The following is a 16,303-nucleotide window of genomic DNA, read 5'->3' as shown; positions in this document are numbered from 1 at the left end:
ATGGAAATTCAAAGTGTTCAGAATGGCCAAAAATAACTCTTAATGGGAAGAACAAAATGGGAGGGCTAATGCTACCTAACTCCAAGACTTACTATAAAACCACAATAACCAAAACATCATGGTATTGGCATCATTACCGGTAAATAGGTAAATAGGTAAAAAGTAGAGAGTCTGGATACAGACCCCCACATCAATGAATAATTGCTTTTAACAAAGGAGGAAAACCAATTCAGTGAAGAAAGGATTATTGTTTTTTTTTTTTTTCCCCCACAAATGGTCCTGGAACAAAAGGATATCCATATGTAGGAAAAATGAACATCAATCCACACTTCCCACTTTGCCCAAAAATTAACTCAAAAGTTACATACACAAAATGTAAACAAAAAGTTTACATACACAAATGTAAACCCTAAAACCTTAAAAGTTCAAATAGAAAACAATTTGTAATAGAATGGGTATAGAAATAGTTCAAGTGAGAACATGGCTACTTTATTTCATTAGACTGTTTTTTAGAACTTGGCTTTCAGTGTCTGTTACTTGTCTCTTCTTTTTTTCTTCTTCTTAAGACAGCATATTAATGAGTTAACGCAACAGCTTAGCTGCCCCTGGCCAGCATCACATTAGTATTAATGTAAAATCCTGAGCATGATGTCTTTCTTGGACATAAACTGAGTTAACTCTGCAACATTTTAAGCCCTCCCTTAGAGTCCTAGGTCTGAATGCTCTGAACTAAACAGTAGAATGTGACCCAAGACAGGCTGGGCCTCTACCAAGTCATATAGAAAGCTAAATGGAAAGAGTGGTCTGTCAGACTATTCCCACATTCCTCCATGACATGCTGACATGCTATTGTAAATATCCAGAATTTAAATATAACAGTAAAGGAGAAAGGTCAGGTTTTTGCAAAAATACACAGCAGGCCTGGAGGTGAGCTCCCTCTCTGCACTGAGGCTCAGCCTAGGATCCTCACACAGCTTTGTGTCAAAGTGACATCCTCTGGAGACATGGCCTTAGGGCTCTCCTTGTTTTATTGAAGATGGAGTTCCTTGTCTTCCACTTAATGACTTGAATTTTGGGGTTAAACTGTATTTCACAGAAAAGGTATCTAACGAATGTCCTTTTGTGGATAACCAAGAGTGGTTTCAATTTATTTTATAGAAGCTTAGAGATAAGGGAATACTTATTTGTATAGAGAATGCAAATGAACTCATAGTTTGAGGGATAGTGTCTTCAGCAGAGATTAATTTATAAAGACTCATTATCAATGACAGCACAGCCATACATTTGTGTGCACATTTATTCTGCATTATTTAGTTATTTTTATAAAATAAAAATTGTGAAATTAATTTTTAAAATACTCATGAAGAAAGTTAATACTCAATATGAAGTTTAGGGGAGTAATAAAAAAACTCTTAGGGGAGTAATAAAAAAAAAGTACTGGACTTTGGAACACATGAGAAAATTCTTCCACATTCTCTGAGCATTAGGAAGAAGTTACAGGAAGTTATGAGGAAAGTTCTTCTACCATACCCTTTCCACACATTGTTCACTCCTACCCCATTTCTTGGGATGGCTCTCTGTTGGTGGGATTTCCAGTGCTGAATAGTTAGGTAGGGAAGACTTCCAGGGTCCTCCTACACTGTAGGGATTCCATGAGCAACAGTGTGTTGTCCCTTTATCTCCCAACAGGCTGATGGGGATATAATCCTCCTTCACTGGTTACATTTACTCCTTTATGCCTGTTCTATGGAGACTCACCAGTGGTGAACATGGCTATTTTTTTTTTAAGAGGGGGGAGGGGCAGAGGGAGAGGGAGAGAGAATCTTAAGCAGGCTCCACGCCCAGCATGGAGCCCATATAGGGCTCGATCTTACAACCCTGAGATCATGACCTGAGCTGAAATCAAGAGTTGGACACTTAACTGACTGAGCCACCCAGGTGCCCCTTAACTATCTTTTAAATAACAGTTGAAAAATCTGTATAAAGGAGCTGTGTCCCCTGTGCTTCTGAATGACATCTCCCAGGTCAGAAGAAGGCCTTCTTCATGGTGTCCCAGAGATGTGTACACTGGGATGTTCCTCTGGGCTTTCCCACCATGCGCTGTGCATGCTGGGGTGTTCTTTTTCTTTTTTTTTTTAATTTTTTTTTTAAAGATTTTATTTATTTATTTGAGAGAGAGAATGAGATAGAGAGAGAGCATGAGAGGGGGGGAGGGTCAGAGGGAGAAGCAGACTCCCTGCTGAGCAGGGAGCCCGATGCGGGACTCGATCCTGGGACTCCAGGATCATGACCTGAGCCGAAGGCAGTCACTTAACCAACTGAGCCACCCAGGCGCCCGCTGGGGTGTTCTTTTGCTGCTCTTCCACCACCAATTTCTTCCACTCCATCAACTGATAGCTTAGATGGTGTCACTCTCTGCTGCTTCCTGCTCTGCCTTTCTGGTCACTTCCTCTTTGTCTCCTTTGCGGGTTTTCTGCTTCCACATGGCTCTTCAATTTCTGTGGGCCTTGGGGTTCTGCTTTTTTGACCATCTTTCCTCTTGGGTCAGCATTCTGTAGCAGAGCTCATGCCCTCATGGCCTGCTCTGTTTTCCATGTACTGGGATCACCCACTTCCACATGTCTGCAGAACATGGAAGGTTCTTACCTCCCTCAGATCCATGTATGTGTATGTCATGACTTCTTCTCTACATACTCAATGTATCCCTCACATGCAGGATGTCCCACACCAGATCCTGTCATCATACCCTCTCCTATAGCACTAGGAGTCTTCTTGTTGAGTCTCCAGACATGATTCTATCTTCAAATTACACCACGATATTTACTAAGACAGTCAGCAGATTCAGCTAAGCCTTACAACTCAACTGACTGTTTCGACTTGTCCCAGAGTTAGCCTGAAAGCGTCCTAGAAATACCGGTGGGCCAAAAGTTACTCAGCTGGATCCTCCTTGAATATATGTAGTGTAAGAGGCTGTGGATGTTCTTAATCTGATTCTGGGGGGATCCTTTTTTCATAGTTTTACATGCCTCAAATTTTGGCCACTTCCACTGTTGAGTGAAGACTTTGTGGAAAACTAAGAAGAAAGTAGCTGAGTGGAGCCAAAACCAAAACAGTACAAAACAAGACTGAAAGGGGCAAAATAGAACCAGCACCCTATAAGAAAGGGCTGCATTTAAGCATTGTATTGATGCAAGTATAATAGTGGGTGGTTTTGTTACTGAGGACATTAAGGAGAAGAGTGTTGGAAATTACAGAGGCGTGTAAAGCAGCAGGAAGCCCAGATACATGCACCTAATAAGCTTAGTGAAAATATTTATATTCCATGATATATTGCATCTGCCTATATTATTTCTTAAATTTTTCACCTGGGATTCTCCTGCTCTGCTTTGTTCTCACTTGATAAATCCACCCATTACAACTCTAGTAGCAACCAAATACTTCCACTCAAAGCTGTGTTGTTTTGTTGTGGAGCCCCTTCCAGGAACTCCTTAGTCCTTTTCTTTCTTTAATTTACCCCTCACCTTTTTTTTCCAATTGTCCCATCATTTCTAACAGGACAAAAATTTATAGTTAATATGTGCAAAAGAGGATCCAGAATTACTCAGGATACAAGTACCTCTGCTTTAGTGGGCACCTTCCTTCAAAAAATATTAATTACCTTCAGGGATCATCTGTATATATCTGCTGAATGTATAAGCACAGAGTAAAAGACAGATAAAACCAGCTAATGATGCTGCTAACTTATTCCCTGACAGATTAACCTAGTGGGGGATTTTACCCCAAAACATCCTCAGCAGCTGACCATGGCAAATAGTTCTGCAGAGAGGCAAAGGAAGTGTGAGGGGAGGGAGAAGCTCCTGCATGGGCCCCTAATGGCCAGTAGGGACGCTCTGGGCCACCTCAGTCCTGATGGCCATTGGCTGCCCTGCAGAGGGCTGTGCTCTCCAGCCAAGGAAGTTCTTTCACATTGATAGCAGGGACTTAAATGAAATATTTAAAAAACCCAACTTACCTTGAAATGGACAAATATTGCCACATAGTTTTATGTTTTGCCCCCATTGTGTCTTTTTTCACCCTGGACGAATGTGTCAGTCCAGTGGTGAAGGTAGACCCAGTTAATGTTGAGATTGTCTGTGATAACTGTTTTTGTTTTCTCCTAAGGTTGCTTGTTATTCGGTAGGGATTGGTTTATTGACATGAAAGAAACAAACCTTAAACATTTTCAAAATTGTAGAGAAGAGCACCTGTTCTGTGGGTTTTGTGCGGGGCCCTGTGACCCTTGAGCTAACACCCACCACCCTGACGTGCCTGCCCCTGCTGGGTCTCAGAGCTCAGCCCTCCCTGGATCTGTCATTTGGGGGGGTCCTAAATTGGGACCTATGCCTATGCAGAGGAGAATCTCATCTGTTATTTCATTTCCCCTTTCCTGTTTCCAGGGCCTGGACTTCGCAGGATTTACTGCACACATGTTCGTTGGGATTTGCTTCATTCTCCTGTTCTCCTTTCCACTCTTCAGACTCCTTTTCTGGAACAAAAAGCTTTATAACAAGGAACCCAGTGAGATTGTTGGTGAGTATAAGCACCTCCTCGTGTAGCCTCAGAGTATACTATCATATTATTATTTTCTAGAGGAAGTTGCCACAGAAAGGCAGGAGGTTTCTTACATGTAGAACATCAGAGCGCTGTGAATTGTGTAAGACTGATGAATCACAGACCTGTACCTCTGAAACAAATAATACATTATATGTTTAAAAAAAAAGATAGTAGAAACGGAAAAATGAAGGGGGGCAGAAATTGGAGGGGGGAGAAACCATGAGAGACTGTGGACTCTGAAAAACAAACTGAGGGTTCTAGAGGGGAGGGGGTGGGAGGATGGGTTAGCCTGGTGATTGGTATTAAAGAGGGCACGTTCTGCATGGAGCACTGGGTGTTATGCGCAAACAATGAATCATGGAACACTGCATCAAAAACTAGTGATGTAATGTATGGTGATTAACATAACATAATAAAATTAAATTAAAAAAATATATTGGTCTAAAAAACCCCAAAACATCAGGGAAGTGTCGGTCACTGGGATGCTGCATGCTCAGTATGTTCCCGTCTGCCTCCTGGTATGCTCTGTGCTTTCAGGGGCTTTAAATTCATGGGCCTTTCCTCTTTAATTTTCTTTAGGGTGAAATGTGGGAAGCAGTGGCCACTGTATATAGTTTGCATGTCATGACATCATTAAACCACGTGTATACAACACAAGTAGTATAGCATGGAGACTGTAGTGTTCAATCATACTTTGAGATTAAATGTGGTTACAAAAATAGCAACATAATCCAGCACAGAGGACACTACTATGTCAATCAAGAATGTATTGATGAGGCACCAGCCAGCAGAAAGAGGGCTCATGACAATCTTATGACTTTGCATTTTCCTTACTTAAAAATTTTAGTAAATGTTTATTGAGAACATTACCATCAGGATATATCAGAAGCAATAATTTATTTGGGAAACAGCCAGCCCGTCCTCCTGTAGAGGACAGAACCATGCAGGTTGCCTGGGTAACAGAGCGTATCTGGGTGACAGGAGCAGAGTGACAAAGGTGCATTTCTTTGTGGCTTCAGATGGCGTGGTGCCCTCACAGAGCTCATCCTGTTATTCCTCTGTCCTTGTGTTGTACAGGACTTCAGGTTTTCTTTATTTTTAGTAAGATAAACAAATACCATTTCTGTATGAAAAGCTGAGGATCCAAGTGTATTCTTATCGGTCCTCCTGCTCATCAGATGGTGACTGTACAAGGCAGATCGGCGTTTTTTCATGAGTGATTTTTGTATTCAGAATTTGACTATTTTTGTTCTAGTTTGGAAAACATTGTCTTATATACCCTCTCAAGAGTCATCTATGTAAAATAAGCTTGTTCTTAGTAAAATTTAGCCACCCAGCTCTCCCAGAGGAATGGAATGATAAGCAGAAATTTCTATTTTAGGAAATACTTATTGACCACATGCACAGAACACAGGAGTGTCCTTGTGGCTATAGAAATGGTACTTTAAACATGCTCAAGGGTGCTCTCAACCTAGCTCCAAGTGAAGGTGATGTAAGTGCAGGACAAGTGGGCACATTCCCTGTGCTTCAGCTGCTCAAGGGGCAGTAGGATTGGCATGGGTACCACCCAACAGGACCTGCATGTGGGGGGTAAGCCCAGGGTGGGGGACTGGAGGGAAGAGGGGGTGCAGGCACAGGTGTTGGGGGACAAATAGAATAGTCCTTTTGGCTGCAAGGTTGTGATAGCTTCCTGCTGATGTAGCATAGTTTACTTCTTTTGGAGAAAGACTGTATTTTCTTGATAGCATTGATAATTCCTCATCTCTGGCAGTCTACAGAGCAGGCCATGTGCCTTTCTTGAGAAAATAGAGTCCCAGATCCTGCTGTCCTCTTACAGCTTTATAATGGGGGAAACAACTATACATGATCCCATTACTTCCCTGTTTTGAAGAAAACTTTAATCAATATTGGCTTTAAAAAAAAAAAAAACAACGATATTTCTGGCAGTGAGATGCCTTGATCCACTTTTGCCACTGACCAATATATTAGTTTTCTAGGACTGCAGTAACAAAGTACTGAGTGGCTTAAACAACAGATGGCTTATTTCTACAGATGCTAAGAGGACTTATAAACCAGAACAGGTGGCTTATTTCCTCACAGTTGTGGAGGCTGGAAGTCCAAAATCAAATTGCCTGCAAGGTTGGTTGGCTCTGAGGAAGGATCTGTTCCAGGCCTCTCTCCTTGGCTTTTAGATGGCCATATTCGTGTTTATGTGGCTTTCTCCTTGTGTGTGTCTGTGTCCACATTTCCCCCATTTATAAGGACACCAGTCATCTTGGATTTGGGGCCACCCTAATGACCTCAACTTAACTAATTAAACCTACAACAACCCCATTTTTTAAAATTTTATTTTATTATGTTATGTTAATCACCATACATTACATCATTAGTTTTTGATGTAGTGTTCCATGATTCATTGTTTGCGTATAACACACACTACTCCATTCAGTACCATGCCCTCTTTAATACCCATCACCAGGCCAACCCATCCCCCCACACTTCTCCCCTCCAGAACCCTCAGTCCGTTTCTCAGAGTCCATAGTCTCTCATGGTTCGTCTCCTCCTCTGATTTCCCCTGCTTCATTTTTCCCTTCCTGCTATCTTCTTCTTTCTTTTTCTTTTTTTTAACATATAATTTATTATTTGTTTCAGAGGTACAGGTCTGTGATTCAACAGTCTTACACAATTCACAGTGTTCACCATAGCACATACCCTCCCCAATGTCTATCACCCAGCCACCCCATGCCTCCTGCCCCCCACCACTCCAGCAACCCTCAGTTTGTTTCCTGAGATTAAGAACTCCTCATATCAGTGAGGTCATATGATACATGTCTTTCTCTGATTGACTTATTTCACTCAGCAAAATACCCTCCAGTTCCATCCACATCATTGCAAATGGCAAGATTTCATTCCTTTTGATGGCTGTATAATAGTCCATTGGATATATATATATATATATATATATATATATATATATATATATATATGGATATCTTGGCCTTTTCCATAGTTTGGCTATTGTGGACATTGCTGCTATAAACATTGGGGTGCACGTACCCCTTCGGATCCCTACATTTGTATCTTTGGGGTAAATACCCAGAAGTGCAATTGCTGGATCATACGGTAGCTCTGTTTTCAACTTTTTGAGGAACCTCCATACTGTTTTCCAGAGTGGCTGCACCAGCTTGCATTCCCACCAACAGTGAAGGAGGATTCCCCTTTCTCCGCATCCCTGCCAACATCTGTCATTTCCTGACTTGTTAATTTTAGCCATTCTGACTGGTGTGAGGTGGTATCTCATTGAGGTTTTGATGTGGATTTCCCTGATGCCAAGCGATGTTGAGCAATTTTTCATGCATCTGTTGGCCATTTGGATGTCTTCTCTGGAAAAATGTCTGTTCATGTCTTCTGCCCATTTCTTGATTGGATCATTTGTTCTTTGGGTGTTGAGTTTGATAAGTACTTTATTTTTTTTATTTTTTAAATTTATTTTTATTTTTTTATTTTTTTAATTTAATTTTTATTTTTTTAAAATTTTATTATGTTGTTAGTCACCATACAATACATCATTAGTTTTTGATGTGGTGATCCACGCTCCATTGTTTTCGTATAACACCCAGTGCTCCATGCAGTACGTGTCCTCCTTAATACCCAACACCAGGCTAACCAAACCCCCCACCACCCTCCCCTCTAAAACCCTGTTTGTTTCTCAGAGTCCATAGTCTCTCATGGTTCATCTCTCCTTCCAATTCCCCACCCCCCCCAATTTTTCCCTTCCTTCCCCTAATGTCCTCCATTCTATTCCTTACATTCCACAAATAAGTGAAACCATATGATAATTGATTTTCTCTGCTTGACTTATTTCACTTAGCATAATCTCTTCCAGTCCCATCCATGTTGATGTAAAAGTTGGGTATACATCTTTTCTGATGGCTGAGTAATATTCCATTGTATATATGGACCACATCTTCTTTATCCATTCATCTGTTGAAGGGCATCTCGGCTCTTTCCACAGTTTGGCTATTGCGGACATTGCTGCTATGAACATTGGGGTGCATATGGCCCTTCTTTTCACTACATCTGTGTCTTTGGGGTAAATACCCAGGAGTGCAATTGCTGGGTCATAGGGTAGTTCTATTTTTAAATTTTTGAGGCACCTCCACACTGTTTTCCAAAGTGGCTGTACCAACTTGCATTCCCACCAACAGTGTAAGAGGGTTCCCCTTTCTCCACAACCTGTCCAACATTTGTTGTTTCTTTCCCTGTCCATTTTTGCCATTCTAACTGGTGTAAGGTGGTATTTCAATGTGGTTTTGATTTGGATTTCCCTGATGGCTAATGATGATGAACATTTTTTCATGTGTCTGTTAGCCATGTGTATGTCTTCTTCAGAGAAGTGTCTTTTCATCTCTTCTGCCCACTTTTGGCTTGATTATTTGTTTTTTGGGTGTTGAGTTTGAGAAGTTCTTTATAGATCTTGGATACCAGCCCTTTATCTGTAGTGTCATTTGCAAATGTCTTCTCCCATTCTGTGGGTTGCCTCTTTGTTTTGTTGACTGTTCCCTTTGCTGGGCAGAAGCTTTTTATCTTGATGAAGTCCCAAAAGTTCATGTTTGCTTTTGTTTCACTAGCTTTTGGAGATGTATCTTGAAAGAAGTTGCTGTGGCCGATGTCAAAGAGGTTACTGCCTATGTTCTCCTCTAGGATTTTGATGGATTCCTATCTCACATTGAGGTCTTTCATCCACTTTGAGTTTATCTTTGTGAATGGTGTTAGAGAATGGTCGAGTTTCATTCTTCTGCAGGGAGCTGTCCAATTTTCCCAGCACCATTTATTGAAGAGACTGTCTTTTTTCCATTGCATGTTTTTTCCTGCTTTGTCAAAGATTATTTGACCATAGAGTTGAGGGTCCATATCTGGGTTCTCTATTCTGTTCCATTGGTCCATATGTCTGTTTTTGTGCCAGTACCATGCTGTCTTGGTGATCACAGCTTTGTAATATAGCTTGAAATCGGGCAACATGATGCCCCCAGCTTTGTTTTTCTTTTTCAAAATTTTCCTTGGCGATTTGGGGTCTTTTCTGATTCCATACAAATTTTAGGATTGTTTGTTCCAGCACTTTGAAAAATGTCATTGGAATTTTGATCGGGATGGCACTGAAGGTATAGATTGCTCTGGGTAGCATAGACATTTTAACAATGTTTATTCTTCTGATCCATGAGCATGGAATATTTTTCCATCTTTTTGTGTCTTCTTCAATTTCTTTCATGAGTGTTTTGTAGTTCCTAGAGTATAGATCCTTTACCTCTTTGGTTAGGTTTATTCCAAGGTATCTTATGGTTTTTGGTGCTATTGTAAATGGAATCATTTCTCTAATTTCTCTTTCTACAGTTGTGTTGTTAGTGTATAAGGAAGCAACTGATTTCTGTGCATTGATTTTGTATCCTGTCACATTACTGAATTGCTGTATGAGTTCTAGTGATTTGGGGGTGGAGTCTTTTGGGTTTTCCACATAAAGTATCATGTCATCTGCGAAAAGAGAGAGTTTGACTTCTTCTTTGCCAATTTGAATACGTTTTATTTCTTTTTGTTGTCTGATTGCTGTTGCTAGGACTTCTAGTACTATGTTTATACAATAGTGGTGAGAGTGGGCATCCTTGACATGTTCCTGATCTCAAGGGAAAGGCTCTCAGCTTTTCCCCATTGAGGATGATATTCACTGTGGGTTTTTCATAGATGGATTTTATGAACTTGAGGAATGTTCCCTCTATCCCTATACTCTGAAGAGTTTTAATCAGGAAAGGATGTTGTATTTTGTTGAATGCTTTTTCTGCATCAATTGAGAGGACCATATGGTTCTTCTCCCTCCTCTTATTAATGTGTTCTATCACATTGATTGATTTGCGAATGTTGAACCCCCTTTGCATCCCGGGGATAAATCCCACTTGGGCATGGTGGATGATCCTTTTGATGTATTGTTGGATCCTATTAGCTAGGATTTTGTTGAGGATTTTGGAATCCATATTCATCAGGGATATCAGTCTGAAATTCTCCTTTTTGATGGGGTCTTTGCCTGGTTTGGGGATTAAGGTAATGCTGGCCTCATAGAATGAGTTTGGAAGTTTTCCTTCTGTTTCTATTTTTTGAAACAGCTTCAGTAGAATAGGTATTATATCTTCTTTGAATGTTTGGTAGAATTCCCCAGGGAATGCATCAGGCCCTGGACTCTTGTTTTTTGGGAGGTTTTTGATCACTGCTTCAATCTCATTACTGGTTTTTGGCCTCTTCAGGTTGTCAATTTCTTCCTGTTTCAGTCTTGGCAGCTTATAGGTTTCCAGGAAAGTCTCCTTTTCATCCAGATTACTCAGTTTATTGGCATATAGTTGTTGATAATAATTTCTAATAATTGTTTCTATTTCCTTGGTGTTAGTCGTGATCTCTCGCCTTTCATTCATAATTTTATTAATTTGGATCCTTTCTCTTTTCTTTTCGATAAGTCTGGCCAGTGGTTTATTGATCATATTAATTCTTTCAAAGACCAACTTCTAGTTTCCTTGATCTGATCTACTGTGTTTCTGGTTTCTAATTCATTGATTTCTGCTCTAATTTTAATTATTTCTCTTCTAACGTGTGGCTTAGGCATCGTTTGTTGCTTTTTCTCTAGTTCTTTAAGGTGTAGAGTTAGTTGGTGAATTCGGAATTTTTCTATTTTTTTGAGTGAGGCTTGGATGGCTATGTATTTCCCCCTTAGAACTGCCTTTGCAGTATCCCATAGGTTTTGCACTGGTGTGTTTTTGTTCTCATTGATTTCCATGAATTGTTTAAGTTCTTCTTTGATTTCCTGGTTGACCCAAACCTCCTTGAGTGGAGTGGTCTTTAGCTTCCAAGTGTTTGAATTTCTGCCAAATTTTTTCTTGTGATTGAGTTCCAGTTTTAGAGCATTGTGGTCTGAGAATATGCAGGGAATCATCTCAATCTTTTGGTATCAGTTGAGACCTGATTTGTGACCCAGTATATGGTCTATTCTGGAGAAAGTTCTATGTGCGCTCGAGAAGAATGAGTATTCTGTTGTTTTAGGGTGGAATGTTCTGTAAATATCTATGAGGTCCATCTGGTCCAATGTATCATTCAAAACTCTTGTTTCCTTGTTGATTTTCTGCTTAGATGATCTGTCCATTGCTGAGAGTGGAGTATTGAGGTCTCCTACAATTAACGTATTGTTATCAATATGACTCTTTATTTTGGTTAACAGTTGGCTTATGTAGATGGCTGCTTCCATGTTGGGGGCATAGATATTTACAATTGTTAGATCTTCTTGTTGGATAGACCCTTTAAGAATGATATAGTGTCCTTCTGTGTCTCTTATTACAGACTTTAGTTTAAAAATCTAATTTGTCTGATATAAGAATTGCTACCCCAGCTTTCTTTTGAGGTCCGCTGGCATGGAAGATGGATCTCCATCCCTTCACTTTCAGTCTGGATGTATCTTTAGGTTCAAAATGAGTCTCTTGTAGGCAGCATATGGATGGGTCCTGTCTTTTTATCCAATCTGCAACCCTGTGCCGTTTTATGGGAGCATTTAGGCCATTCACATTGAGAGTGATTATTGAAAGATATGAATTAATTGTCATCATGTTGCCTGTGAAGACGTTGTTTTTATAGATTGTCTCTGTAAATTTCTGTCGTAGATCACTCTTGGGGTCTTTCTCCTTTTATAGAATCCCCCTTAATATTTCTTGCAGGGCCGGCTTAGTGGTCACATATTCTTTCCACTTCTGCCAGTCGTGGAAGCTCTGCATCTCTCCATCCATTCTAAATGAAAGCTTGCCGGATAAAGTATTCTTGGCTGCATGTTCTTCTCACTTAGTACCCTGAATATGTCTTGCCAGCCCTTTCTGGCTTGCCAGGTCTCTGTGGATAGGTCTGACGTTATTCTGATGTTCCTCCCTCTGTACGTAAGGAATCTCTTCCCCCTAACTGCCCTTAAGATGGTTTCCTTGGTTCTAAGATTTGCAAGTTTTAGTATTACATGCCGGGGTGTTCGCATGTTTTCCTTGATCTTAGGAGGGGTCCTCTCTGCCTCTAGGACACGAATGTTTGTTTCATTCCCCAGATTAGGGAAGTTCTCAGGTACGATTTGCTCAAATACATCTTCTAGTCCTCTCTCTCTTTCCACTCCCTCTGGAATTCCAATTATTCTGACTTTGGAACGCCTCATGGTGTCACTTATTTCTCTGATTCTATTTTCATGGATTCTGAGTTGTTTTTCCCTGGTCTCCTCTTTTCCCTTTTTATCTATTATATTGTCTTCCAGGTCGCTTATTCGCTCTTCTGCCTCAGTTACCCTAGCTGTTAGATTATCTAGATTGGATTGGCTCTCATTGATAGCATTTTTAAGTTCTGCCAATTCCCCTTTTATTTCTGCCCTTAGAGACTCTATGTTGCCATTAATTGATTTCTCCATTCTAGCCATTGTCTTCACAATTGCTAGCCTGAATTCCATCTCTGACATCTTGGTTATATCTGCATCCATTTGTAAATCTGCAGCATAAGTCATAATCTCTGAGTCTTTTCTATTTTGGGGGCTCCTCTTCCTAGTCATTCTGTTGATGGGTGTTTGAGGGAATGTATAGAGTCCAAATTATTGACCAGAACCTAAGCAAGATGCACCTGTTTTCTTGGGACCTTAGGGTTGCTGGCCTCTTGTTTTCCCAGCCTGTCTTCTGCGGGAGGGGCCTGCTGCGCTGTTACTCAGGCAACCCTGTTCGGGAGGAGTTGCCCTGCCCCCCTGTGGTGGGGGATGGGCTCAGTGGGAATCAGTTTTTGGGGCTTTTGTTCTCTGGCACCTTTCCCTGCTGGCTTTCCGCGTCCCTTCTGTGAGTCAGAGAAGAGACCGTTTCCACCCCTCTGCCTCAGAGCAGAGAGATTGCAGTCTGTTCTTCAGTGAGCTCTCCAGGCCACACCGTCTCCATTTCTGTCCATGCTGCTATAAACTGCAGCGTCCTGGGTTGTGTGCCCCTCTGCAGCGCTCCCAGTCCTGCCTCCAGGTCGGGGCAAGTCTCTGCCCTTTGTGCTTCTAAAACTGCCAGTCGCTCCCAGTTCGTGTGCGCGTGACCCCGCCGCTCCCAGTTTCCGTCCTGGGGCAGGGGGGGATTGCAGTTCTCAGGCGAGACCCCGCCGCTCTGGGTTTGCGCCCTGGGGGCTGCCCTAAAGTCCTTCCCCGCCGCTACCGCTCTGCGAGTCTGTGCCCTGTCCGCAGCATGCGAGGCTGTCCCTCACCGGCAGTGTAGGATCCCCACGGCCAGGCACCCTCCTGCTGCCGTTCATCCTCTGATATCTGCCCGCAGAATCATGGCTCCCTGCTTCATACCTCAAAACCAACCGTCTGCGATATTCTGTTTGTAGAGATCCAGATCTTCTTACATCTCAGGCTGGTTTCGTGGGTGCTCACAGTGGTCTGGTAGATATCCAGCTCAATTCTGAGGACCAGTTGAAATAGGGTCCACTACTCCTCCGCCATCCTCCCCTGCTCCCCTGATAAGTTCTTTATAGATTTTGCATACTAGCCCTTTATCTGATATGCCATTTGCAAATATCTTCTCCCATTCTGTCAGTTGTCTTTTGGTTTTGTTGACTGTATCTTTTGCTGTGCAAAAGCGTCTTATGTTGATGAAGTCCCAATAGTTCATTTTTGCCCTTGCTTCCCTTGCCTTTGGCGATGTTTCTAGGAAGAAGTTGCTGCAGCTGAGGTCGAAGAGGTTGCTGCCTGTGTTCTCCTTTAGGATTTTGATGGACTCCTGTCTCACATTTAGGTCTTTCAACCATTTGGAGTAATTTTTGTGTGTGGTGTGAGGAAATGGTCCAATTTCATTCTTCTGCATGTGGCTGTCCAATTTTCCCAACACCATTTGTTGAAGAGACTGTCTTTTTTCCATTGGACATTCTTTCCTGCTTTGTCGAGCATTAGTTGACCATATAGTTGAGGGTCCATTTCTGGGCTCTCTATTCTGTTCCATTGATCTATGTGTCTGTTTTTGTGCCAGTGCCATACTGTCTTGATGATGACAGCTTTGTAATAGAGCTGGAAGTCCGGAATTGTGATGCTGCCAGCTTTGCTTTTCTTTTTCAACATTCCTCTGGCTATTCGGGGTCTTTTCTGGTTCCATACAAATTTTAGGATTATTTGTTCCATTTCTTTGAAAAAAGTGGATGGTATTTTGATAGGGACTGCATTAAATGTGTAGATTGCTCTAGGTAGCACTGACACCTTCACAATATTTGTTCTTCCAATCCATGAGCATGGAACGTTTTTCCATTTCTTTGTGTCTTCCTCACTTTCTTTCATGAGTATTTTAAAGTTTTCTAAGTACAGATTCTTTGCCTCTTTGGTTAGATTTATTCCTAGGTATCTTATGGCTTTGGTTGCAATTATAAATGGGATTGACTCCTTAATTTCTCTTTCTTCTGTCTTGTTGTTGGTGTATAGGAATGCTACTGATTTCTGTGCATTGATTTTATATCCTGCCACTTTACTGAATTCCTATATGAGTTCTAGCAGTTTTGCGGTAGTCTTTTGGGTTTTCCACATAAAATATCATATCATCTGCAAAGAGTGAGAGTTTGCATTCTTCTTTGCTGATTTCAATGCCTTTTATTTCTTTTTGTTGTCTGATTGCTGTGTCTAGGACTTCTAGTTACTATGTTGAATAGCAGTGGTGATAGTGGACATCCCTGCTGCATTCCTGACCTTAGGGGGAAAGCTCTCTGTTTTTCCCCATTGAGAATGATATTCGCTGTGGGTTTTTCATACATGGCTTTTATGATATTGGGGTATGTACCCTCTATCCCTATACTCTGAAGAGTTTTGATCAAGAAAGGATGCTGTACTTTGTCAAATGCTTTTTCTGCATCTACTGAGAGGATCATATGGTTCTTCTTCTTTCTTTTATTAAGGTATTGTATCGCACTGATTGATTTGTGCATGCTGAACCAAACTTGCAGCCCAGGGATAAATCCCACTTGGTCGTGGTGAATAATCCTGTTAATGTACTGTTGGATCCTGTTGGCTAGTATTTTGGTGAGAATTTTTGCATCCATGTTCATCAAGGATATTGGTCTGTAATTCTCCTTTTTGATGGGATCTTTGTCTGGTTTGGGGATCAACGTAATGGTGCCCTCATAAAACGAGTTTGGAAGTTTTCCTTCCATGAATTTTTTTTATTCTTCTTTAATTTCCTGGTTGACCCATTCATTCTTCAGTAGGATGCTCTTTAGCCTCCATGTATTTGAGTTCTTTCCCACTTTTCTCTTGTGATTGAGTTCTAGTTTCAACGCATTGTGGTCTGAAAATATGCAGGGCATGTTTCCAATCTTTTGGTACCCGTTGAGATCTGATTTGTGACCTAGGATGTGATCTATTCTGGAGAATGTTCCATGGGCACTAGAGAAGAATGTGTATTCCGTTGCTTTGGGATGGAATGTTCTGAATATGTCTGTGAAGTCCATTTGGTCCAGTGTGTCATTTAAAGTCTTTATTTCCTTGTTGATCTTTTGCTTAGATCTGTCCATTTCAGTGAGGGGAGTGTTAAAGTCCCCCACTATTATTATATTGTTGTCAATGTGTTTCTTTGCTTTTGTTATTAATTGGCTTATATAATTGGCTGCTCCCATGTTAGGGGCATAGATATTTACAATTGTTAGATCTTCTTGT

At 41.2% G+C, this 16,303-nt stretch overlaps 1 protein-coding gene across 1 annotated transcript in view; it reads left to right on the top strand.

Moving 5' to 3' along the window:
* Positions 1–16,303, top strand: part of OCA2 (OCA2 melanosomal transmembrane protein) — a 516,129-nt gene that overhangs the window by 189,246 nt on the left and 310,580 nt on the right. The window contains exon 15 of the mRNA XM_078078703.1: positions 4,437–4,569. Coding sequence (XP_077934829.1) covers positions 4,437–4,569 — 133 coding nt within the window. The remainder of the gene's footprint in view (positions 1–4,436; positions 4,570–16,303) is intronic.

The sequence above is a fragment of the Halichoerus grypus genome, chromosome 8 (assembly GCF_964656455.1).
Source record: "Halichoerus grypus chromosome 8, mHalGry1.hap1.1, whole genome shotgun sequence".
Lineage (NCBI taxonomy): Eukaryota > Metazoa > Chordata > Mammalia > Carnivora > Phocidae > Halichoerus > Halichoerus grypus.
This window is presented reverse-complemented; position numbering and strand designations above follow the sequence as displayed.